At 36.9% G+C, this 27,768-nt stretch overlaps 1 protein-coding gene across 2 annotated transcripts in view; it reads right to left on the bottom strand.

Annotated features, from left to right (window-relative positions):
* MEGF10 (multiple EGF-like-domains 10) overlaps positions 1-27,768 on the bottom strand; it is a 152,109-nt gene that overhangs the window by 102,373 nt on the left and 21,968 nt on the right. For both annotated transcript variants that reach the window (XM_012728045.1, XM_004686677.2), the window contains 3 exons: positions 11,901-12,036; positions 5,431-5,532; positions 3,674-3,774 (listed from right to left, as the gene is read on the bottom strand). In XM_012728045.1, coding sequence (XP_012583499.1) covers positions 3,674-3,774; positions 5,431-5,532; positions 11,901-12,016 — 319 coding nt within the window. In that variant the 5' untranslated portion in view covers positions 12,017-12,036. The remainder of the gene's footprint in view (positions 1-3,673; positions 3,775-5,430; positions 5,533-11,900; positions 12,037-27,768) is intronic.

Here is a 27,768-nt window from a genome sequence, read left to right as displayed (position 1 = left end):
GAAAAAGTTAAACAGTTCAAAAATAGTGACTGTCCTATGTGCCCAGCAGCATAAGCTCATTCAAGAAGAGATTATGAAAGCAGAGCCAAGAATCATGTGTTCTTTCTTCCTTCCGTATCCACAAGGGTGCCTCACTAGTGCCAGCTGTGAAGAGCACAGAACATTTTCTTGAGGCAGTCCCAAGAACAAGGAAGTAAGGAGAGTGTGATTGTCCTCTGAGGTTAAGCTATAAAATCAAGACATCAGAGTGGAAAGATGCAAAATACTCTTAAAAAGACAGCTCAGGACCATGGCAGTAGACAGTAAGCTGATTAAATATATTAACATATCTGAAAGAAAAATGTTTTATTCTCCAGGAGTGACTAAGGTCAAGGAGGCTTACACAAAGAAGGATTTTAGGGCCAAATGCTAGGGGTGTCTAAGCAGTCCAGGAAACACCTTAAGCCTGTCTGTTGTGAGATTAAAAAAAAAGGGGGGGCGTCTATTTTTATGATTGTAGCTTTCAGCCATGAAAGTGCTAACAAAATTGTTCAGCTTTCTGAGGGGGGCTGTGCTACTGAATAAAATGACAAAAGCACTGGCCTATGAAAGGAAGACTGGGACCACAGAATTCTCTAAATGACCTGGCTTGAATCCCTGTTCTCTACATCATCTTGTCAGTAAAATCTACCTCCCTACATTCCAGGCCCTCAAGAAGATGTAACAGGGTAATCCCCACTGAAAGGGGAGATGCCACATTCTCTGCTCTACCCAAGGAAGAGTGGAGCTGAACAAGGAAGGAAAAGATTGGAGAAAGGAAGGAAGGAAATCAGGAAAAAGACCTGGAGGAGGCACCCGGAGCAGAGAGACATGTGAAGAAGTTGCACTTAATTCTTGGCCGTGGGCTTGAACCAGAGACTTGGAGAACATGTAAGGAGATGTTGAAATAGTAATTGTATTAAAGTTACTTTCTATTGAAAGTTCTTACACACTAGTTTATGGTTTGTCTTGATGTGGCAGATGGCAGAAGCTATTAAGAGCTGGCAGATTTGGGAGTTCCAAGTTGCCCTTTACCCTGCCCTATAACACTGAGATGGCTCTCACCTTTCCCGATAACAGAAAGAAGGTACAGAGAAGTCATCTTCTTCTAGCTCTGTGTAAATTAATGAATTGGCATCTTTGTTTTATTGAATTCCTGGGATTTGACTTAATAGGAATGAATCCTAGAAGATAGAACTATTTCTCAGTGTATTAAAAATTGTGCTCATCAGGTTGACTCTTGGCAAGAGCACTAAAAAAAAAAGTCATCCAGAGGCCTTTGGGGAGTGGCCAGCAGGGCCAACTAGGCTTACCCACTCTTCCCTCTGTATGTCCAGTGCTTTCCTTTGAAAATTTCCCAACAGCTGAGCCAGAGATCAGTTCCTAATTGTTCTCTAAGATGTTTGATTATAAACATGTAATTTTTCTTATTCAGCATCATTATTATTAATCAAGAACATGCAAATTATAAAGAAATTAGCAAAGGGGAAAGTAGGTACAGGATCCAAAAGAAAAGGCAGACTCCTTAGTGATGGCGGGGGTATAAACTAGAAACACCCAACGTCTTACAGATATGTATGTATCTCTGAACCAGCAATTCTGCTTCTAAGAATTTATCCTTACCTATAAATGAAAGATATGAACAAAGATTTAACCTCTAGAGCAGTTCATTATAGATAAAAGTTGGAATCATGCAAATTTTCAAGAGATGATACTGATGAAATAAATACCTATACTGATATTTGCAATATGTTACAGAAATAAATTTACTGACCAGGAAATATATAACCAGTGTATTTTTATTTCCTTCCTTTTACTCAGTTATATTTTCTAATTTATTTATTTTTATGTAGAAGAACCGGGGTATAGGCCAGCAGTGTGGAGGTAGGAGGTGAGAAAAGTCATCAGAGACAAAGTGGAGAGTAGAGCAGGCAGATTTACTGAAATACACTGCTAAGGTGAGCAGTGAGACAGGAGAGTTCTGCTGCATTATATGTGGGTTCACCTACTGACCAGGGATTAAACTTAGGCTGTAGTTGAGACTTTAACCCCTAGACCACCATAGAAGCATCTTCTAACTTTTTTAAAGATTTATTTATTTATGAATACAAGAACTGGGCTATAGGCGAGAGGTGCAGGGGTGAGGGTGAAAGGTTTCACCAGAGATCGAGTGGAAAGCAGTACAGGCAGATCGACTGAAATACACTGCTGAGGGGGCAGTGGGCGGGTCAGGAGAGATCTGCTGCACCACATGAGTCACCTCCCTGGCTGGGGATCAAACTCATGCTGCAAATGGCTTCAAAGTGCTGCGCTTTAACCCATTGTGCCACTAGGGAGGGCCCCTTCTAATTATTTTTAATGAACAATTATTAGGCATACGTGTAGGGCATACGTGCATCCCTGGTTTTGACTTAAAGTTGAGGAGTCGCCTGTCTCCACAAAGAATAGAATCCAGGGATTGGATGGAAGATCACTCATATCCAAAGTCCTCTCAACAAATGAAAAGCAAAGAGGTACCAATGGATATGTACATCTACCCAGATGAGTGGCTACTGCCCAACTTTGCAGAGTCTTAAGCCCAGATGTGACCAATCTATTCCTAGTGATTGCAATTCACAGCAAAAACTTTTTCTCTCTATGCTGCTCAATGTAACTGTTGTGGTTAAGAAAGTAAAAGTACCTCTCTAGCTGTGTGGGTCCAAGTATTTTAATAAGTTGTCTTTAGTAATCTCTTTGCTAAGTGTCCTATACACAGTAGTAAGAAATTTCAACGACAAAATACAATCCACATGCTATTTTAGGATTTTCTAAAATGTGTAATGTAATATTAATTTTCTCAAGATACCTTAGAATGGGCCTCTCTGGTGGCCTAGGGTTAAATCTCAAGCTCACTACTCTAGCCTGAGTTCAATACCTGGGCAGAGATGGCACATGGCACAGCAGACCTCGCCTGACCTGCCTGCTGCTCCCCTCCGCAGTGTGTTTCAGTAAATACGCCTGTTCTGCTCCCCACTCTGTCTGGTGAACCCACTCACCCCCACACCTCTGGCCTATACCCTAGTTCTTCTATGCAAAAAATAAGTAAATAGGATCTAAAATAAAAAAGATACTTCAGAACGAACTGATGAAATGAGGAGAGAGAGAAAATAACAATGCAAAAAGGTCTATTTTGCGACCTACACTGTCCTTTCTTATTATGCAACCTCTTGTGCTTTGGACAAGCCTCATCAGTCTGTGCACGAAAGAACAAGCCGGCCTCTCAGAAGTTGACTTGGGATATTGGTCAGCTGCTGCAGGAGAGTTATGTCTATTCTCTGTTGTGACCTAATAATGACTCCCTGCCCAATTTCCAAAGAGACATTTATTGAAGAAATGTAATTGACATTGTTACATCCGGCCTTGAATCATCTTTCTGTAACATCTGTGTTTTCTCAAGTGACATATATTTAGAGACTTTCTATGGGACAGAGGTATAGATTTATGCTTCCCTCATTACACAGGGCAAGAAAGTAGCAGCTGAGATTGAAAGGGAACCATCCAGCAGGCCTCATCTTCCCAGGCCTTCCCCCAGGCCTCCATGTCAGTTATCGTTAACAGATGCAGACCAGCACTGGGAAAAATAAGTGAACCTCAAAGGGATGAAAGTCTTACTTACGGACACACATTTCTCTGCTTTCATAAAATCCAGGACAACATTGAGATTTGCGCCTGTACATAGTTTTTTCTCCATGTCGATAGGCAGTTCGATAACTGATTCTAGAGAGAGGGGAAAATCATATTTGTTAATCTTTCACCTGCAAATTGATTAGAAATCAGGCTTTATATTTTAATATAAAAGAATTATTAAATATAATAAAGATATGAAAAGCAAAGTACTCCAAAATAAATAAGAACCAGCATAGACTGTATGTTTTGACCACTATAATGTTCTTATCAATTTGCTAAGAAATGGTTTATTAATTAATTTATTAAGGATATATTAAGATTGCCTTTAAACCCAGATATATGTCATTTCAAGGAAGAAGAATTTCCATTACTTCACTACTTAACTTAAAATACCTTGAAAAGTAGAGATCAACTTCATATATAATACTTACCTAGTCATCTTTCACTTAGTGGTTTTAAAGGAAAAATTCAGCAAATTTCTTTAAAAATTGATGTCAATGCAGTAGCACCCCATTAGAAAACAGAAAGTTAACAGACGAAAGAACTTTGCATTTAACTAAAGTTTCATTCACTCCCCAATTCATTTAATGCATGTCTATTGAGTACTTACTATATTCCAGGCACTATTCTAGGCATGGGGGAAAATAGCTCATAGTGAGAAAAGGAACAAAAAGCCCTTGCCTCCAAGAAACTTACATTTTACTGAAGAAGAATTTCTATGTGATATAATTAAGATACATATTAAACAAGGTATATGCATATTTAATATTATTTAATATGTAACAAATTTACCTGGATTTTTTGGCATATACTTTTACTTATTAATGCAACGATTAAATGCTGTGAGGAAAAATAAAGTCTGAATGAAGGAATAGAGAGTGACAGAAAGGGAATCTATAATAGTTTACACAGAGAGGTCAAGGAAATCTTGTATATAAAAAATGATGTTAAGCTGAATATCATTAAATGCAGTCCTAACTGACACTTTACCCATGACTCATACTACTATAACTATTCTATGAAAAAACTAAGGTATCAAGGTTTCCTTCCTATTATCAACATTTAATAATCTGTTTTTATTTTCTGCTTTCACATTTTTAAGAAAGATTTTATTTTTTTGAGAAGATGAACTGGGGTGTAGGGTAGAGATATAGGAAGCAGAACAGAAAAATCTACTGAAAGACACTGCTAAGGGGAGCAATAGGCAAAACAGGAGAGGTCTGCTGTGCCATGTGTGAGTTAGCTCTGGGGACTGAACTCAGGCCATTACATGGACTGTGCAGTGGTAGCACGAGCCTTAACCACTAGGCCATCAGGGAGGACCCTACTTCCTGTTGTTACATTAATAGAAAAAAATATGTGGCTTATTTTATTTCAGTTGAGATCCAATTTAAATTAGCCCAAGTTGAGTCAGGTGTTCATCTACAAGCTTACACAGGACATGAGTTTCTTAACATATGGTGATGCCAATATTTAAGAATGTCTCCCCCAATCGTGCACAGTACAAAAGTTGTATTATTTTTAATAGATAGCAATTAGTAAATATTTTATCTGCAGTCTCCTTAAAGGCACAGGCGATCTTTTTGCTGTGATTTGGAACAAGGCTGGGACAACAGCAAGCCTTAACAATTCACTAGGTGAAAACATATACTTCTCAAGTATTTCATATCACTAATAGAATCCAATCCCAGTTAGCAAAACTCATATATATATATATATATATATATATATGTGAGCTTCCATTACCTGTGCCGTGTGCATTTAAACCAGTTCAAAATGTCAGTACAGCTTGTGTAGTAAATTTGATCAAAAGGATGTGGGTATGACTCTTGCACAGTCACTGAGTAGCTGCAAAGAAGAGGAAAGATAAGGTATCAGTATTCCTTTCAAACTCAGAAGAAATATAATCTACAAAAAAAAAAAGTAGCTAAATTATCTCTATTTATAACTCCTTGGTGAATTTTTACAGAGAATCCCCATGGTTTTACAGGTTTTCATTTGAGCTAAAAACCCAAAAAGGAGCAATATTAATTATATTTTTTAAAACACAAGCAATCGTGCAATGCATTTTTGAAAGTTCTCTTTTTTACTGTTCACTATAAATCTCTGATAGCCATAAATTTAAAACCATATCACCATATGTTTCTTTGTATTTAATTTCATCCCCTCCCCTCAAGGATTCCAGAATAACTAAAACCTTTAACAAGAAGTTTTCAATGTAGAACATAAAATTAATGAGTGACAAGACAATTTGAGTATTCATAACAGTGCATGTTGCAACTGATTCTGAAAATTCAGAAAGAGCTTATTTTTTCTCTTTGGAACTTGGAACTATTGTCTTTCATCAACCTGTCCTACTTCTAGGTCAATAAAGAATACACTCATCCTCTAAGTAAAAACTACTATGAAATCTCCTAACCTGATTTTATATACATGTTGCTGAGACAATTAGACTGAAATCATCATACCAACAGCATGCTACTCCTTAGACTGTTTTCCAAAACATTTCACTAACAGCTTCTTGTTAAATAAAAGCATGAAACACTAAGGGTCTAAGAGCATGAGTGAAAAATATCCATGAAATATAAAGATCATTCAATGTTTAGTCCTACACATCTTCTAAGACATCTAGTACATGCTCAAGAGTTATGACCTACAGAAAAGTCTGGAGAATCCTCTGACAACCAAAATGCTGAGAGAAGACCCCCTGTAAGCAGAATAACTCTGAAAATGAACTCAAATTGATGGACCCCAAATTAAGTAACAGGTGGCTGTGCCAGGATTTGAGGCTCAGCTCATATCCAGAGTTCTCAGAATGTTGCCAAACTCTTCAGGTGTCTTCTCAGATTCTGCATAGATTCTTCAGCTACATACATGGTAGGAACCAACTTTGTGGTTTAGATTCAAATACCATATATTCTTTGTTTTTTGCCTTTATAAACTTGCCCACAACAAGAGGGCACTTTCAAGTTTTACCTAAAAACTCTGTCCCCTAGCTTGCAAACTGCTTGCAATAAAGGCTACATATTTCTTCCAAAGTTCCTTTTCCATCTTGTTTTTGGCTAGCACTCTTTTCCAAGCAACTTACTCTATTTTTCTTAATCTCTTAAGATGTTTACCAAAATCTTTAATTCACACTAACAAGATAAATAAGTCAACATCTGACTTCACATGCTGCAAACTAATAGCCCAACCATTAGTAGGAACTATCAACTGGAGAAGGTATGAATTTCTACTGCACATTTATTTACTTATTGTGAAGAATAATTGACATATAATTTTATATTAGATTCAGGTATATATAATGTATGTGATTGAATATTTGCATGTACTGTGAAGTGATCAACACAAAAAGTCTAGTAGCCATCATCACACATAGGCACAATTTTTTTTCTTGTGATGAGAAGTTTTTAATTTTTGCCCAATCAGTACCAACTTAGAGTAATTCTTTTTCATTTATCTAGCATTTCCTATGTGGAAAGCTGTTCCGTTTTGCACATGCAACACTGTGCCTGTGCAGCAGTTTCCTACCCAAAAGATGATTCATTTGCATTTCTTCTACTAGAAATTGAATGGAGAAATAATGCTGCACCCCTCTATATTTAGTAATGTGAGAAACTGAGGCTTCCACATAAGTTTGCAAGAAAAAGACTTGTAAATGATTTATTCACCCCAAGTGTCCTTTCTGTTCTTTTTTTATATATTCTTTTTCTTTTCTATACAATTTTTGTTTCATTTTAAGTGGTGTTACAATCAAACTACAAAATTTGGAAAACAATTTTAAAGAAACAGAAAATCCCATAAGTCTTACATAACCATCAATACTATTTAGCTAAGATAAACTTCATAGACTAGGGGTTTTTAGATTTAGTTTATTTTGTTGTTGTTGGTTTTGAAATTATACAATGCACCTAATTTTGAAAATTACTTTTTAACCTAAGACTGTATCATAATCATGTTCCCACATTAGTAAACAGTCTTCAAATTATGACTGCCAAATATTCTAGAAATGATTACACCTAATTTGTTGAATAGCCATCTCTTATTGTTAGACAAATAAGTTGTCATGTTTCAAACAAACCTTCTAAAAACTGTGTTTGCATCATTGAAGGGAAAGTTTTCAGGAATGAACCAGATTTCAGTATTTCTTTACCACTATTTCCGCTGGATAGCTATTTAAATAGTTTATCTGTTAAAAGTTTATGCCTCCACATTCATCAGCATAAAATCACAAGGTGAAAAGGAAACTTCTCAATTATCTAGTCCAATGCCTCCCCCCTATTTATTTTTTAAGATTTATTTATTTATTTATGCATACAAAAACGGGTATAGGCCAAGGTCCAGAGGTACTGTATGTAGGTGAAAGGATTCACCAGAGACAGAGTGGGAAGCAGAACAGGCAAATCGACTAAATACACTGCTGAGGGGAGCAGCAGGCCAGACATGAGAGATCTGCTGTACCATATGGGTCACCTCCCTGGCTGGGGACCAAATTTGTGCTGCGGTGACTGTAGACAGCTTCATAGTGCTGTTCTTTAACCTGCTGTGCCACCAGGAAGGGCCTCTCCGACCACTTTTTAACACAAAAAGGTAACACAGAGCTCCTAGTGTCAGTGGTCAGTCTAGAGACAGCACTAACACTAGGACCTCCCCCAGACACTTCTCTGCCCCTTTGTGCCTTCTCATAGGTTATTGGAACATTCACAGGCTTCTAAAGGTAACAGTGAGTTGCAAACTGATATAAAAGTAATTGGATCCCAACTGCAATGCAACACTCTTTCTCTCTTGCTTGTTTGTTTATTCTTCTCAAACACACTGAAAAATGTCATCACTGTGATTTTAACTTATTAAGAATTATCCAGGGAGGAACTCCAACAAGATTTAATTTAAGGTCAAAGGGAGGGGAGAGAGGGGAAGAGAAAGAGTCATCACTTGGGGCATATTCCAAAGTGGTTAATTACATTTTATCTGCCTAAATAATCTTGTTACTTTAATCAGATATGTTAATAAACATCTTCTTTTCTTTTTTTTTTTTTTTTTAAATCTCTGCTCACTTCAGGAATGCTGCTTCAATTACTACCACTTCTGTGGTACTCCCTCAGGAGGTTGGGCAGAGAATGAATCCTCTTCATGTACCCTTCTTTAGAAGAAACCCCCACTAAATGGACCTACTTGAACTCACAGAATAAGGAAAGGGCATGAGGAGAGACAACAGATAATGTATGGAAATATTCACTTTCCAAAAGAATATTGTGAGGAATTTCTTTGATAAGAAGCATCTCTTGTGTATTTTCGATGGCTTCATTTTCCTTTATGCACAGTTTCTAAGAATCACAATTGCTGCATAAAAATGAAGCATACTTTCATTTGAAGATTAAAAAATTCACGCAGCTCCACTACCCACATTCTGAGAAACAAGGCTCCACGAAGATCCCATACCTTAGAACACGGTCCATATGGGCTTTAGCACAAGGAAAGCCTACAATGAGGTCTAGTCAGCCCAGCCACCAGGAGTTTTGTCCTTGGAGCGAATCGCCCTTTCCCAGTTTCAACGTAAGCCCGTTTCAAAATTTTTTTAAAGATTGATTTACTTATGGGTACAGAACTGGGGTCACTGCAGGGGCAGTGAAAGGATTCACCAGAGTCAGAGTAGGGAGCAGAACAGGCAATTGATGAAGTATGCTACTAAGGGGAGCCGCAGGCCAGACAGGAGAGGTCTGCTGAGTCATGTGGGTCACCTCCCTGGCAGCGGATCGAATTCTGGGAAGCGCTATGGCTGGTTTCATATTGCTGCATTTTAACTCATTGGGCCACCAGGGAGGGACCCGCATTTCAGTTTTTGAAAGTACAGGAGAACCTGTTGCTTGTACCTTTATTTGATCATTTTAATTATACTCCTTTCTCCATTTTGTCAAAACTATTCCATTCTTTTACTTATCTTAAAGAATCGTTACCGGGCCTCATAAAGGAAATTTATCAAGATCATAGCTGTCAATCTTTCTTCAAGCAGTTCATAGGAAAATTATAGTCAGAAAAAAAAATCTCCAGCATTTTTCTGTGTTTTCATGCTCAATTTCCTTCCCCAATACTGAATATTTTAGAAGTTACTATAACCATTTGTGCAACGATGGAATCATATTACAGGTTGTTAATGTGTCCCTTGTCTCTCTCTCTCTCTCTTCCTCCACTGCAGCCTCCCTACTCATGACCACATTAAGTCATTTCATTTCCTATGAGAAGATGAGATTATTCATGCAACAATTATTTATTGAGCATATACCATATCAAGGCAGTGTTTTAGAAAGTGGGTATTATAAGTGGTGAACAAAGCAAGGTGATTATGTGCTGGCGAGTTTGGTCAAATGCTAAACAAGGAACAGAACAAAATGGGTAGATGCTAAATTATTTGAATTATTGGATTTGTTTCTCTTTATAGCCATTCCCTCATAGTGTTCAACTTGTCACATCTCATCATGTTAAGGATTCCCAATTTTATTTTCTTAAACATTCAAATACATTGTATAAACAATATGACAAAACTACATTAATTTTTTCTTTCTCAAATCTTTTTCCTTTCATTTCTCCCTATGTGCAATGTCATCTTCACCTTTTTTAGACTGCAATTTCTAATTCTTAGCAATTTTTTGCCTCTTTCACATTCTACCTTAAATGCATCACCAAGAGGTTTTGAATCTTATTTCACAGAAGCTTACAAATTTGATTTTTTTCTCCCATGCCAAAGCTATCATCCTCCAAGAAATTCAACCAATAGCCTGCCCCTTTTTTAAATTTAATATGAACTCATTAATGTACTTGTTGATTCATTTTTATTACTTTAATAAATATTTATTCTTTAATTTGATGGTGTAATGTTTTATAGGAGGTGCTGTGAAGATTAAAAATAGGAGGACCTTTCTACTTAAATTCTGTATATTTAATAACAAAGTGTAGCGAACTTTATTATAGACACATAGATCATCTACAGCTGAAAGTTTCATAATGATATATAGCCCATTGATTGATTAGGGAAATATGTTTTTGTTACTCTGATCATAATACTACCAGGGAGGGTGGGTATGAGGCATCACTAAAAATAGCACAGGGTGTGAAGGACCAGTGTTTTCCTGGATAATAGAGTTGCTGTGCTTGAAAGACTCTTGAGCTTTCTTTTTCTTTTAACCATTGGGTGACAACAGTGATTAAAATGTATACTCTGATATACTACTTGTGATTCTGAGGATGATAGGAAAAATAAACAAACAGCGTTTGATATAACTGCACTTACAGCTAATAAAAATACATTTTACTCTCCAGTACTTGACAACTTCCATTTATTTGAAAAACTTGGTTGGCAATGTTATTTTTGGAATAAAAATACTTACTACAGAATGTAAGTTGCACATTAAAGCAGTGTACACTGCATTTTATTATACTGCAATATTACTGCAAAGTTTGTGCTAACTTGTGTTATAATAGTTACTATGACACCCATGAGAATGACCCATTATAGTATATTTCCTCTGTATTTCCCATACAAATTATCCATATTCGGACATTTCATTGTCTGCTTTCATAGAATCCAGTCAATCCTGCCCTCCTCCCAGACTGTACTGCACTGTCTGGATGAGCATGCCCTTCATGGTCAGGGGGTCACTGGTGTCAAGTTGCCTTCCATTCCTAGAACCTTCCACAATCACCGTCATTCACTCATATTATGCCATTCATTGAGAACACCTCAAATGACATTTCCTCCACATAGTCTTGCTAGTTCCTCCAGAAATTATGTCTCCTTTTCCAGGCCATCACCAGGACATTTTTTTTAAAGCCATACATCGCAACACTTTAGTACGTTATTCCATTCTGGCTTCCACTTTTCACCTACGGGTTCCCTTGTAGAAGTCCAGTTGATTATTACAAATCAATTCTGAACAAAAAGAAGGCATTTCTCTGAAATACTTTAGTTCTGCTATTAATGTTTTCTCTGAACTTTACAACTGCACCTGTGTTAGAAGCAATACATCATTTTTTCATATAATATTCTATCAGACCAAAGTGAACAATAACTATCCAATTTATTACATAAAAGTAATGACTTTTACATAAAAGTAATTCCACAATCTCCTCTCAAATTCTAATTTTATACATCAGACCAATAGTGATAGCGTATTAAGGAACTTATCAGAAATTATTTCTCAGATTATTTTAAAAATGATTACCTTTCCCAGTGGCTACACACATTAGGATCTTCAAGATTCAAGGGTGATGTTGTTCTGATCCAGTGGAAGAACAGTAAACAGATAAAGCCCAGGCATGAGTTCAAAGAAATAACCATTTTTTCTCCTGAAGAGCAACCTACAAGGGGAGGAAAGAAATCCACATTATAGATGCATTAAAATGACCGAGACAGAATTCTATTCAATCCAGCAACCACTTGGTACCAGTTGTCACTAAGGCTGAAACATGCATAACAAGTCATGTATTTAAATAGATGTAGCACCAGATTTCATGGTCCAGGAGAGAGAGGTATTTCTTATGTTGTGCAGGGTGGCCACATTTTGTAAATTACTAAAATGTGCAAATCATCATTAATTGCTGCCACAACAAAAGCCCTTCTCATCCATGCCAGCCAACATTAAAGGAATCTACCCGAACAACTCAGAGCAATACAGGCTTCCAGATTCTCTCACCAGGCATATTTCCCTTCTGGAAGAAGAAGGCTCACAGAGGAATCTGGCCTCATTTGTCTGAGAGGATAAATGATGAAACAGAGGCTCCATTGACTCAAGCAAGAGGCACCTTAGGTTCAAACTGAGATTCATTCAATAATTCATTCAGTGCTCACTGAATGCCCACTCTATCCTGGGCACCATGCAAAAATTGGATAAAAAATACCGAGCTAGTTCCTGTCCCTTCCCATTAAGATGCTCATAATTTAGCAATAATGACATATTCCTTATTACTACTAGTTTTTGTTTCTCTCATCTGCTGAATAGAAATGAAACCAGCTATCTTATTGGTGTTTCTGCACAGGTGTATAGAAACTAGTGTAAAACTTTTGGAAGGTTAGGGTTAGAGGAAATGAACCTGGTATTATTGAGAATAAAAACCATAATGGAAAAATTGATATATTCAGAAGCCTGGAAAACAAGTGGGTGGGCAAAGGAAATAAAAGACAGAAGAGGCAGAGGGAACCAGAAATGAGGGAGGGTGAGAACATTTAGGGAGCTCAAATTAATTCAGTTGGAGAAAGAGGTAGGGAGCATATCATAACGAGTTTTACAAGCCATTGAAAGTTATATGAACTTCATCCCAAAATAATGGTGATGTAGTACAGGGTACATAGTGACAGTAGAAAGTAAAGGGTCTTCCCTAGTGGCGCAGCCAGTTAAAGTACAGCACTAAGAAGCTAAAGCCACTTCAGCATGAGTTCGATCCCAGCCTCACAGGTGATCCATATGGCCCAGCAGACCTCTCCTGACCCCGTCTGCTGCTCCCCTCAGCTGTGTACTTTGTCATTCTACCTGTTCTACTCCCTACTCTGTCTCTGGTGAATCCCCTCACTGCCCCTGCACATCTAGCCTGTACTCCAGTTCTGTATGCATAAATAAATTTAAAAATAAAGAAGTTGCTATAAGCAATGAATCAAACTGCTGAGAAATAGAAAGCAGTTGTGTATTCTTTTTAATATAAATAATTTAACACTAGTCTTCTGGTATTCTTTCTTGTTTTGTACTGTTGCTTTGCCTGTTAAGACTTAACCTCTCTATGCACATTGTAAGGAAATTTTTTTTAAAAAACAGGAATGTGGTTATTTTCTTATTGCTTTTGAAATTTGGCATGCAGAAAAATCAAACTGCATTGAGAAGTTGTGTGGCATTGGTGTTATATATCGTAGGGGGAGAAGATATTTCAAAAATATGTCATCAGTTATAAGGTACTACAGAAAAGCAACATTTTAATATATTCAGAAATACATACTGTCCTTCCTTTTGTTCTATAAAGGCAATCCAAATAGGTGCATAGGATACAACATGTACATTTTCACAATTTTATTGGTTTCTTCTGTAGGTTTTGATGAGTAGATATTAGTACCTTTTTTGCTTCTTCCACCCAGAGGGCAGAAAGCTCAATATATTTTTCTTCTTGATTTCTCTGCTTTAAATTGTGTCATCTAGTCTTAGACTATAATCTGCCACTTTAGAGTATATGTGAAAACAAAATGCAATTTTTAAAAATAGCATTATTTCATTTGAAAAGCTATAGTGGTGATTTGCCACATTAAAATTGACATTTTGAATATATTCAAATCTCTAAATTGGGGGTTAAACTACCCCCACCCCACCAGAAGTCCTCTTCAAATAATTTTCCTTAAGGTTCCATTTAACAAAATTTTAAATGTAAAAAAAAGAAGTCATTTGCATGAACCCCCTAGTGCCAAACTTGATTGCATTTCATATCATTCACTTAATTATTATGGAAAAATCAAAACAGAAAATCAGTACACCTGATTAGCATTGCTAAAGTGCTCCCATTAGAAAGAGGAAACACAGCAGGCAAAGTTAACTCTTGCTGCTATGGGTTCTGAGCTCCACTAGAAAGGATGACTTTGCTTACTTTATCACAAAACCTCAGAAATAGTCAGGTTGAATAAAATCCTTGCAAGGGATGAGTCTGGATTCTATGATAGGGAGCAGTTTCTTTATCGATGTGTTAGAAGAAATAAACAATGGGATGTTGACTAAATTAGCAATTTATTTTTCCAACAACAGAGGAATAAATGATTCCAACAATTCTATCTATGAAATCTATTCCCTTCTGAGAATCTCTAAGTATACACTCACAGATAAAACTTGAGTGTCCTCACCCAATTTGTTCTCAGGCTCATTCTTACTCCTAAAATCCTTTCACACCTCCTTAAATGAAGATTATTTTCTATATTAAGAATAGCCATATTTCAAAACCTATATGCACTGTAGGTGCACCCACTATGGAAATATTATAAAGATTCCTTAAAATATTAAAAATAAACCATTCTTAAAATATAACCCAGTAACTCCAATTTTAGGTATTTGTCTGAAGGAAATGAGAACACTAATTCATGCTCACTGAAGTATTATTTATAATAGCCAAGATATGCAAACATGCAGGTGTCTGCTGATGGATGAATGGATAAAGAAAATGTGGCATATACCACATGCATTAGGATATTATTTTATCATAAAAATGGAGGAAATAGAAAATTTGCTGCAATGTGGATTGACCTTGAGGACGTTATGCTAAGTGAAATAAGAGAAAGACAAATGAGTGCTCTCGATGATATATAAGGACATTTTTAAAAGTTAATACATATAGAGAACATATTGGTGGTTGCTAAAAGTCAGGGCATGGGAGGGATAAAATGGGCAAAGGTAGTCATAAGGTACATACTTCTAGTTCCAAAATAAGAAAATCCTAGAGATACAATGTACAACAGTGTGACTGAAGTTAGTAACACTGTATTATACTTCAAAGTTGCTATGAGAGAGGATTTGAAATGATCATATCACCAGGAAAAAAAAAGTAGTTGTGATGGATATCAAGTAGACTTATTGCAAAGATCATCAAATGATATATACTATGAAAAGTAATGATAACTAATAACACACTGGAGCCATATTTAAATAAGGCAGGAAGAAGTCACTGAAGAAAATAAACCCCTTACTGTGTCTTTAAACTAGATCTAACCTTTGATCAAGGCAATATCACCAGCAAGGACAGGATTGATAAAAGTGTCTGTGACTCCTTTATCTGACCATTACATCATCCATTACCTCACCACCCACTACCTCATTCTTCTTTTTCCTTAAGAACCCCCAACCTTGATCCCTCCTTGAGACATGTTTTAAGCTTCTGCCTAAATCTGGGCACCCAAAATTGCATTTCTTTACTATTTCTAAGTAGACATATTTTAGCTTGCCTCCTATCCTTACTGTTATTTTATTGAAAGTTAATAATATCTATGTTACATACCAGAACTAATACGTTAATTATTCCACTAATAATAATTCTACTAAAAAAAAAAAGAGTAAGAGCATTTTCACAATATTTCCCCTTTAGATATCAAGAGTTGCCTATTTTGGGCCCTCCCTGGTGGTGCAGCAGGTTAAAGCACAGCACTAAGAAGTTAAAGCCACTGCAGCATGAGTTTGATCCCTGACCCATATGGTGTGGCAGACCTCTCCTGACCCCCCCGCTGCTCCCCTCAGCAGTGTACTTCATCAGTCTGCCTGTTCTGCTCCCCACTCTGTCTCAGGTGAATCCTCTCATCGCCCCTGCACCTCTGGCCTGTATCCCAGTTCTGTGTGCATAAATAAATAAATCTTAAAAAAAAAAAAAAGAAAGAAAGTTGCCTATTTCACTTTATAACACCATCATATTATCTAAAAGGGATGTACTTGCTTTCCCTTGACTTACTCAGGAAGGCCACTCAGGTAGAGCTGAAGGGAATGTACCATGTCCTTCCTAGAGCTCAGAGCCTAGGAGCTCTAGGTATCAAGGTTCTGCTTTAGGTATTTAAAATGTTGAGATCGAAATGCTTGCTGGTTGCCCGGAGAACATCATCAGTTGAGGACTTATATGAAAACACTACTTTGCTAATAAAAGGAATCATTGAAACAATGCTATGATTTCTATTTTCTTTGTCCAAAGCTAGTCATATACTACTTTACCCAGGGATAAATGTGCATTTGAAGTAGTAAAAGTGACATATATATTTTTTGTCTAAGGAACTTCAAGTCATTTTGCCTTTGTCATGATAAAGGTATTGTCTTAGTTAAATTAAACAGCAGTCACACAGTGTTCTTTGGAAATGTCTAACTACAGACATTAAATGAGTATGGCTATTAACATTAATAAAAGAACAAAAACTCTTTCATTCTATTTTCACAAACTTATAATGGTTTTATAAACATCCAAGCAAAGAGCCCTAAATATTTAGTAACATTCAAAGGGTACTTCATATCAAACAAAAACTGGGCAAAGCCCTGAGGATGCACCAAGTTTACTGGTCCATACAGTGAACAGCCACAAATGGGCCATTTCAATACTGCATTATGCACCATGCTTAAGTCCAGAATTGGCCATGGGAACACAGAGGTACAGCCTCACCTACTTAACTAGTCAAACCCCACCATTATTAAATGGATTTACAGGGTTTGGGGGAGACCATTGTCACCAGTTTGCCATCAACTGAAGTACTCTACAACATCTCTCTGAATCTGTTACCTACAATATTTAGAAGAAGTCCATAAAATATACTCAGTGAAGTTCTGAGTGCATGTAGTTGTGGAGAACATGGTATGGTCTCTGCATTCAACAGTTTAAAATCTACTACAGGAAAACCATAAATAAAATATGACTACTTACCAATGGGTCATTGTAGAAATAAATTACCAGAGTTTTAAAAGAATGGGGTAATCAAACACTGTTAGCAGCAAAGGTGGTCAAACATAAAGTGAAGATTTAAAAAAAAAGGAACTAGAAGTCACTGAGTGTAATCTCATGGACAGTGATATTATATTTTGCCTGAAATCAGACAATTTGGAGAGTAGAGATTTGAACAAATTTTGTTGATGACTACTACATCTATAATCTGTCCTTAGAATTGCAGCTAAACAAAAGGAAGCCTCTGAGAAAATGAAAACCATGAGGAGGATACATGAGGCAAAGAGCCAGTCCTTGGGATTGTGAGCATGTGGTTTTGGGGAAGGATTGTAAGAAACAGTGCTGAAAAGATAAAGATATGTTGAGCTCATAGTGAAGAGCTTTTGGCATCAGGCTAAGGACTAATGATTTTATCCTGTCCTGAGACAGGAAAAAGTTGAAGTCTTTGAGCAGGGTGGATTATTTGATGAAAGAGATGTTTTAGAGATTGACAGAAGGAATATGTATGTAAAATGTAACCAAGGGAACAGAGACTGGAGGCATAGAGAGTAGGCAGAGTTAGTGATTCAGGTGTGGGGTGGAACTGCCTGTCCGGGGGTGGTAGCCTATGAAATGTTAAGAATGGGAAACATAAATGCCAAAAAAAAAAAAAAATTGTCAGTATAGGAAGAAATGATATAACAGAGTTGAGAGCAAGAATAGCCATTTGGAGTTTAAATCACTCTGAATTTGTTATATTTTCCCAGCTCAGTCTGAGTATCACCTAATTTAAAAAAAAAAATACATCTTTCTCTCTCTTTTTTTAAGAAAAAGAAACTTCAAAAACTACTTTTCATTCCACAATATGGTGAGTATTATCATGTCTATTTTAATCTTCTCATGATTTAATATACCTCCTATCTTTCCCCCTGTTCTTCTCAACCAAAAATTCCTAATTTTCGGCCCTCCCTGGTGGCGCAGCAGGTTAAAGCATAGCACTGAGAATCTAAAGCTGCTTCCGCATGAGTTCGAATCCCGCCTGCCCCGGAGGTGACCACATGGCGTGGCAGACCTCTCCTGACCCGCCCGCTGCTCCCCTCAGCAGTGTACTTTGTCGATCTGCCTGTTCTGCTCCCCACTCTGTCTCTGGTGAAGCCTCTCACCGCCCCTGAGCCTCTGGCCTGTACCCCAGTTCTGTATGAACAAATAAATAAATCTTAAAAAAAAAATAAAAAAAAAATAATAAAAAAAAATTCCTAATTTTCTTGATCTAGCCACTAAAAACATAAAAATAAAACCCCTCTTCTCCCTTTTATTAAATTTATTTTCTTTTTTTTCCAACAATCAGCTTTGGCATCCCTAATTATGCCCTATTGTTGTAATCACTCTCCAGTGATCCCTGTTTCGTGTAAGCCCTTCCCACAATGAGTAGAACTGTATAATTGCAGAAATGACAGGATTTAACTTCCAAATATAGATCATCAAAGTCACTGTAGTTTCCATCTTGCCTGTTGGATAATCATTCAGTAAGAAGTCACTACAAATCATTAGGGCATTCAAACAGCCCACTGGAAATCAACTTGACTGAAATATACTGCTGAGGGGAGCAGCAGGCAGGACAGGAGAGGTCTACTGTGCCATGGAGGTCACTTCCCTTGCCATGGATCAAACTGGTGCAACAGTGGCTGCAGATTGCTTCATATTGCTTTGCTTTACCCACTGTGCCACCAGAGAGAGAATTATTTTTAAAATTCACATTAAAAGTTGTCAGCATTTGCTATAGAACAAATGTTTGTTCTTCCTCTCAGCAAATATTTATGACAGTCATGTTTCCCCTCAAAGAGTTTATAACCTAGGGCCTCCTGGTGGTGTGGGGGTTGAAAGTTCAGTGCTAACAAGTTTTCACTAGCTACTGTGACCTGAGTTCAAGCCCAGCCGGAGAGCCAGCCCACATGGTGGCACAGATTTCTCCTGTCTCACCCTGCTGCTTCTCTTAGCAGTATATTTCAGTAGATCCATCTGTTCTGCTCCCCAGGAGGTGGCAGAGCGGGTCCCAAAGGACAGAAAAAAATTCACCAGAGGGAAAGGCAAATGGTCAAGGTTACTTGTGTTAGGGGGAAAGGATGTCCTGAAGGAACTCTGCAGAGTCTTGTGGACTCCACCCCCTACTTCAGTTTTGTGGGCTCCACTCTCTACTCCAGTAAAGTACAACATTGGGCAATACCACAGAGAGAATGGCAGGACCCAAGGGCGGAGCTAAGCAGGCATTCTGGGGCTTTTGGGGATGTATAAGGAAGCCATGTGACACGCGCTCTCGCTCTGGACAGCGTGGTTGGTGGCTGGTCGCTTGGCTCTTGATGAGCGAAGTGTGTTATTGGAGTTTCAAGTCAGTGGAACTGGTAGGATATTCTAATTAACTTGTATCTATCTATCTATCTCTTTCTCTCTTTCCCTGGGTTGTATCTTTTCCTTTCTCCTTTGTAAATAAATCCATATTGACCTTTTTGTGTGTGCCTGCAGTACAACTGAACTTTAAGTGCACAGGTGAGGATCCACAGACAGGCAACCCAGTTCACATTGGGTTGCCCTGTAACACTTTGAGCACAAAGTGTAAAAGCAAGAATGGGAAACAAATTTTAGAGCCAGCATAAGAATGGCTTTGAACATCATGGTTTAATATTTCTCAGTACCTATGAGACCTCAGGCAATCCAATAAATAATGGATTTGACAAAAATGAACTGGAGAATGGAACTTATCAACCCAGCAAGAAAGGAAGACTTGTTGCTTTCTTTCTTTCTTTCTTTCTTCTTTCTGCCAATAACTATGTTTGAAGAAGATAAAACATTTCAAGTTTGGCTAATCCCCTGATATAATATGGCCAATGCAAAAATAATAACTAATTGTAACAGAATATATAAATGACAAAAGAAGAAAATGTCCTTTAGAAAGGAAAAGTCAAATTATAATAGAGAAAAAGAGGAAAAGATAATTCCCTGATGTGCATCAGAACCAAAATCTTAGGGGGTTCCTTAAACATGGGTGAGGAGAGAACAGGGGCAATAATGAGAAGCCTAAGAACTTCCATGTCCCCTCTCTGGGAAGGTCCTCTTCAATGGTACATGTTGCTACAGTGGGAAAAATGACAACAGTTCATTCTGCCCCTGTCACTGGCATGACAGGGGGTACACAATGTGTTACCTGCTTCTAGCTCTGGGTCATTGAACTATCCTTCAGTCACTGAGATCTCCATCACTACAGCACAGCTGAACACTCTAAATCAAACTTTCTTTTACTCAAAAGTCATTTCTTAAGAAACTAAATCCCCAAGAGAAACAAAGACCTTGGAAAGAAAATAATTTCTATGGAACCAAAATTTTATAAAAATTTCCAGTCAACTGTATCTATCCAGATTCTGTAAGGCACACACAAACAACCAGAGAGAGATATTTTTTGAATACTTCACTCACTTTTGAATACTTCATAAAAGGACATATAATTTTAACATTTGCTCAACTCCCAAAATATTCCAAAACACTACACAATACCCTGGGTTCCATGGAGCTTTTGGGTCCAATCAAAATGTTTTCTTTTTAAAGGATGAAATATTTGAAACTCCAAGTTAAGATGACTTAAACATAATCACACAGCCAGTTTATAGGTGGTCTAACACTATAGCCCGGAAATTCAAGTCTCTTAACTCCAATCAAAGCACCTCTCAAACAGGTAAAATATTCAGTCTTTTAAAATAACACCCAACTGTGTTTTGGAGCAATAAATGCTTTTTGAAATGCAAATTTATTAAAAGTTACATTCTTCAAGTAACTGAGATACTCCCTAGTCAACACTAAGAATCTGAATTAGCAAGTACATAGGGTATTTTTACATTCATACTTTACAGATGTTTCAAATAATCAGTGAATTGAAACTGGGGCTCAGCTACCATTCTTCCCAGGGTTACTCAGTTCCGAACCACTAACCCAAACCAGGTTGCAGAGTGACCACAGATATTACCACAAAAGTCTGAACACTTTTATGTTTATGTGGGTTTTAAGTACATATGCTCAGAATCTTTGATGATTTGAGACAAAATGTAAGGAAACTGCTGAGGAAGTATAAGTAGGCAGAAGAATGTAATTATTCAAAGTTGCATTTGGCCAGGATATTAAGGGAAAAGAGCCTTCATAGACTTCCTTCCCACCTCTACTTCCACACCAATGGGATATATGTGCAAATATAAGAAACCACAACCCAACCCCCAATTTTATGACTCCTAAAATAAGCCTTTGTTTAAGTAGATAAAGTGCCACATGCTGAATTAGCAACACTACTTCCTGTGGTATTGAGACAGATCTTTTATTCAGAGTGTGACCTTCGTTGACCCTGAATAATAGTTCGAGAACAATCTCATATTGACTGGAAAATTAGGAGCCATTCTCCATTCTACTTCCTTCATTAACATTATCCATAACTCTTCTGATTTTCCTACATTTCCTGACTCATCCTTCTCTGCCATTTTTAGAGAAATCCCGGATCTGAATGCCTTGGTGACAGGAAGGTAGAGTGCCTGGGGTAAATTCTAATCTGGTGGGGTGTCAATCTTTGCTCACAGCTACTCATTCTCTCTCTCTGCTTTATTTTCCCTTGAAAAATATCAGACAGTGGCAAGCATTGTAGGAAAGTCATTTTGCCATTTGCCAGTCTTATAAACCTCCAAAATGCTTAGATACATCAACTTCTGGGTGAAAATATCTTTTAGCAAGAAATTGGTCCAATAGCTTAATTTTTTTAGATGATGATACTGTGGTCCATAAAAATGAAGTAGTTGCTACAAGTCACAAAGTTACTTGATAAATAAATTTACATTTGGCCAACACTCAAGATCTCTTCATTTAGTCTTACACAGTATTGTGAATTGCTACACACACAGAGAATAAAGACATGATTCTATTTTTGTCCTGTGGTCTCTCCCAGTCTTAATAGAATATAAATATGCAGATTATAGTCCCTAAGGTGCTGCTAAAAGTTTAACTCTAAAATATTGATGAAAAGGTCAGAGACTTTAATAAAACAACTTATGAATGCTTCTGTCCATACCAAGAATAAGGTATTTGCAGTAAGTTATGCCTATCTGTACATCAAAGGACTAGATTAGACACTGGCTTCATTCAAGTTTTACTAATGTGACAAAGGAGTTGATGAAAAGCAAATGAATGTCTCCAGATTTTCTCAGTGGAGTGATGCATCTTTGATTCCCTATGGGTTATCCCTGATACCTAAAACAGTGCCTAGTAGAGAGGATGGAAAATGAATGAATAAATGAATGTAAAGAGTAAAATGTATAGAGAAGAATTCAAACAAGTACACTTGAAAAAAGGCTTTAAGAAAAGAAAAACTAATTTGAAGAAAAAAGGTATGGATCTCATATTTCTCTATCAAGATGGACAAACATCTGTTGAAAATAAGTACATTTCAAAGCAGGGGTATTTCCGGAATTAATTTTTTGTTTTTTAAAGATGTATTTATTTGTTCATACAGAACTGGGGTAGAGGCCAGAGGCTCAGGGGCGGCGAGAGGCTTCACCAGAGACAGAGTTGGGAGCAGAACAAGCAGACTGACGAAATACACTGCTGAGGGTAGCAGCAGGCGGGTCAGGGTCAGGAGAGGTCTGCCATGCCATGTGGTCACCTCCGGGGCAAGCGGGAATCGAACTCATGCGGAAGTGGCTTTAGCTTCTCAGTGCTGTGCTTATTCCACTGCACCACCAGGGAGGGCCTCAGGAATTAATTTTTATGTGTCACAAATCAATTGTGCATATCTTATATATCTTAAAACACACCTGCTTTTAGATTTTTACAACTGCTGTGGGAAAAATAGTCTTTCCTCTAATTCTTAGCCAATTACGCTTTCACTACTTTCTGGAAATGGTTTTATTAATTTACTCTTTATTATTTTGGGGGCCTAAGTAACTCTTCCAGTAGCAAAATTTTTGTAGGAGACCTCAAGAGCTCATCTCTTAATCTATAAAAAATATATACCATTTGGCTATTTCATCTTCTTTCCAAAGTACTTTTAAATTTATTTTCAGCCAGTGATGCCTGTCGTACCTACCTGGTCTAGTGCCTTATTTGAAACTGCCGATCACTTTTATATTTTAGCAAAAACTGTCAGGAATGAAGAAATGGTCAATTTTTTTTGGTTGGCTAGTCCAGAAAAAGTCATTATGTCTTCAAATTTTATTTTAACATTAGAATATGAAATAAAGTTTTGAGAAATAGCTGCCTTTATCATTTATTGTTAATGTAGTTTTATTCCTCATTCAAACACAGTAATAACCAGTTAAGTGGAATTGGCCATTTGGTTTGATTTTTTACTATAAAGATTTCACTGATAGCAAGGCTTAAAACGATTGTCTAGCTCTTCAGTATCATAAATTTGGATATTTTGCTTATCAACTTCCAATTCAACCTCCACATCACACCAATTCTTCCAAAACACAAATCAGAGCATTGCATTTTTTTTTTTAAGGTTTGATGAGTTTGCAATTGTGGTAAAGTCAACCAGGCCCTCATTCACTCAAGATGATCTGAGTCCAATGTTATCACCTAGCAGGTTCTCACATCTATATATCACTTGAACAATCCTTCCTACTTGAATTTTCCCAAATGTTCTCACTCCACTATCTTTGCCCATGCTGTTCCTTCTTTTTGGACTGGTTTTAATTTTCTGGTCAACTTAATTCTCATTATTCTTTAGTTGTCAAAGGTTAGGTCCTCTAAGAAGAGCTCCTAGGTCAATCTTCACATCCTTCTTTGCTCCATAATCCATGGAGCATCCTAAGAGTAGATGATGTATGCTTTCTCACAGTAATAACTGTTTATTCACCATTTTCTTACTCATCTCCCCACTAGCTGTTTAACTCCTAATGTCCAGACAGCACACTGTTTTGTTCATCTCCACATATTCTTGGCGCAAATAGAGGGCTCAATAATATTGACTACTAATTGACTGACTAAGAATGAATGAATAATGACCTGTAGGAAAAATGAAACTTAGACTATATAAATCACTTATTCTGGATCTTGAAAAATTATCCCAATATGAAATGGAAAATCAAGATTGCCCCTATTTCATTGCTAAACTATAAACTACAGGGGTAATCTTAGAGTTGAAACACAATGATAGCAATATTACTGATTATACAGAAAAGCAATGAGAGCTTTGCTAGAGAATTATTTGTTTTAGTAAGGAAAAAAGTTACATAATTTCTAAAGAGAACCTATGGGCACACTCAATGGCTAAATTTATAGTTACCCTGTAAAACATTTAAAAACTTAATGTTTTGTTTTCATTGGTCTTCCTTTTTCTCACTAAATGGCCCTGCTCATACATGGCTATGTTTGATCATGATTCTGGCAGACCTGGTATTCATCTCATTGTGGGCAAAGTGAGACGGCCATGTGCGTACATTTGAAAACAGCAAAGAGAACATCAGGATAGCTAGGAGTCAGGCAGTAGAGTTAACAAAGGAAATGTAGAAGTCAGGGACAAAAGAAGGATGGCAGTTTTTTTTCTGTGCTAAGGAGTTTTTTGAAACACTGTATGCTCAAGACTAAAATGCCCAAATCTTAGGGCCTGCCTGTATGTATGAGTATAGCAATCCATCTCAACAAATAGCATCAGAAAAATTCTGAACTCTGCAGGTCCATAAAATTTACAATTATAACACTGTACTAACCTTTTCCCTTTTTCAAATTCAAAATTTATTTACATTTACCTTTATAATACATTTTCTGGATTCTTGAAAACTTTTAATAAATTTAATAGCAATATCTTAACTATCATAAATACTGGAAACTACAGGTACCAGAGTGCATTCATGATTAAGTTGACTACAATCAAATTGAATACATTGAGTTTTTTCTTTCTTAGAAGTTCTTATAAACTATGTTACCATCAATTGTTCAAGGTTTTTAAGTTTCTAATCATGTAACCTAAAGAGGAAAAAGAAAAGCTAATGGATTTAAACTACACATGAAGACTATATTAATTGAAGAATCTATAGAGGTTGAAAATAGTTTCTTTCATGATGATACTTTTTCAATCCTGCTAATTTAAAAAGTCTGATTTACTTTAATGATTCCCTTGAGTCAACATGTAAAACTTCTAATTGTTTGACATTTAAACTGTTGTATAAACTTCCTGTCAACTTATTTCTCCTTTTGCTATAATTTATTTCTTTATACCATACCTAGTTAATGATGTGTTCAGAACATAAGTAAAAATACTCTTGTATATTTTCACTAAAAATGCATAAAAATCTGATAGAACCAACTTTCCATATATATTCATCTGATGCCTGTAGATAGCTGGAACTAATGGTCTTCTTTTCACACAACCAGTCCTACCACTCCATCTAGACTATAAACTTCTGGAAAAAGAATCTGTCTTTCTCTGGCCTTCCCTGATTTTAACTTCTTTCTCCAACAGCAAGAATATAACAGATGGGAAAGAAGAGAAGAAGACATCAGAAGAGGTTTCCTGCTTTGCTCCCAGGAGGATAATCAAAGATGGTATAGACAGGCACTAGACTTAGAGATCCTATGACTTGGGAGCCCCTCCTGGACATTGAAAACCAATACTGACTGCAACAGGACACAGAGGAAATTCAGTTCTCTATAACAAAAGGTGGGTGGACAGAGGTAACTGTAGGAAACTGCAGTAGAGTGGGAAGCTGTGTGCTCTGTTTGGCTGGTGACCCTGAGGAAGTGCTGATTAGTATGGAAGCACATATGTAACTGCAGAGATGCATACTAAAGCACTGGCAGGCAGGACTCACAATGAAGAAGGAAGTGTGAAGTTGAACTGTCCTCCTCCCCACCTGCTACCATGAAGTGCCCCAAAAGCCAGACCTCCGACTGTGCATACATAAGTCTCTACACCCAGACAGTCTGGCCTATCAACAAGTGCCACAAGCCCACCCTACACAACACTTTCACCAGTGATTCATGGTTTCACTACCTTTGAAGATGAACTAATACCTATCTTTCTCAAACTCTTCCAAACCATTGAGAAGGAAACTTTGAAACACAAAGTTTATGAGGCCAACATGATCCTAATACCAAAATCAGACACCACAGTAAAAGAAAATTGCAGGTCAATTTGCCTAATGAATGTTGATGTGAAAGTCCTTAAATTTTTTTACATACCAAATTCAATAATGCATTAAAAGGATCATACACCATGAAGAATGAGATTTATTCCAAGAACACTAAGATGGCTTGAGATCAAGAACCAATCAATGTTATTCACCACATCAACAAAAGAAAAGGTAAAAATCATATGATCACATCAATAGATGCTGAGAAAGCATTTGATAAGAGCCAACATCCATTTATGCTAAACACCCTCAAAAAAAAATGAAAATGGGACATATTTCAACATCTTAAGGCCATATATGATAAGCTCATAGCTAATACGAAAAACTGAAAGCCTTTTTACTATTATTTGGTACAACGACTTCTACTTTGACTACTGCTATCCAATATAGTTTTGGAAGTCCTAGCTAGAGCAATTAGGTATGAGAAATATATAAAATAATTCCAAATTGGGAAAGAAGTAAAACTATCAGTATTTGCAGATGACATAATATACATAGAAAAACTTAAAGCCACCATTAAAATATTAATTGAAACAATAAGTCATACAGCAAAGTAGTAGGCTAGAAAATCAATATACAAAAGTAAGTTGCATTTCTAGGTACAAACAATGAACTAGATGGGAAGAAATTAAGAAAACAACCTCATTTGCAATCAAATCAAAAAGTTTACTAAGAGTAAATTTAACTATAGGACAATGGAAACTATAAGATATTGTTAGAAGAAATAGAAAATAAAGAAAAGGAAAGATATCCTTAAGTCATGGATTGGAAAAACTAACATTGTTAAAATGCCATCTTACCCAAAGCAGTATACAGATTCATGCAATCCACATTAAAGTTTTCATATCATTCATTAAAGAAACAGAACAAACAGTACTGAAATTCATATGAAACCACAAAAGACACTGACAATGAAAAATCACTCATATGAAGGGATTTTTGCATTGTTTACAATAGTCAAGGTATGGAAACAACCTAAGTCTCCAAAGATAGATGAGCAAGTCAGGAACATGTAATACACACACACACACACACACACACACACACACACACACACACACACTGGAATACTATTCAGCTACCAAAAAAAAAAAGATAAACTCTTGAATTTTGTGACAACATGAATAGAACGGGAGGGTATTATGCTAAGTTAAATAATACAGAAAGAGAAAGGCAAATAACAGGTGGTGTCACTGTATGTGGAATATAGGAAAATAAAACAGATAAAGCCAAACCAGAAACAAACCCTAAAACTCTGACTGTAGAATTAAAGTTACCAGAGGGGTAGAAAAAGGAAGGAGAGTAAAGTGGGGAGGGGGCACAATGGACTACGGGGGAGAACTTTCAATGCCTTGCTAGTATGTTTGGAAACACACCTGAAGATAACGATCCTATACCTCTAAATCAAATACATTAAAAAAAAGTTAAGTTTTTCGGCCCTCCCTGGTGGCGCAGCGGGTTAAAGCACAGCACTGAGAATCTGAGGCCACTTCCGCATGAGTTCGATTCCCGCCTGCCGCCTGCC

The sequence above is a fragment of the Condylura cristata genome, unplaced genomic scaffold (genome assembly GCF_000260355.1).
Source record: "Condylura cristata isolate star-nosed mole 26May11 unplaced genomic scaffold, ConCri1.0 scaffold00021, whole genome shotgun sequence".
NCBI lineage: Eukaryota > Metazoa > Chordata > Mammalia > Eulipotyphla > Talpidae > Condylura > Condylura cristata.
The sequence above is the reverse complement of the archived record's forward strand: the minus strand, read 5'-3'. Positions and strand labels throughout refer to the sequence as shown.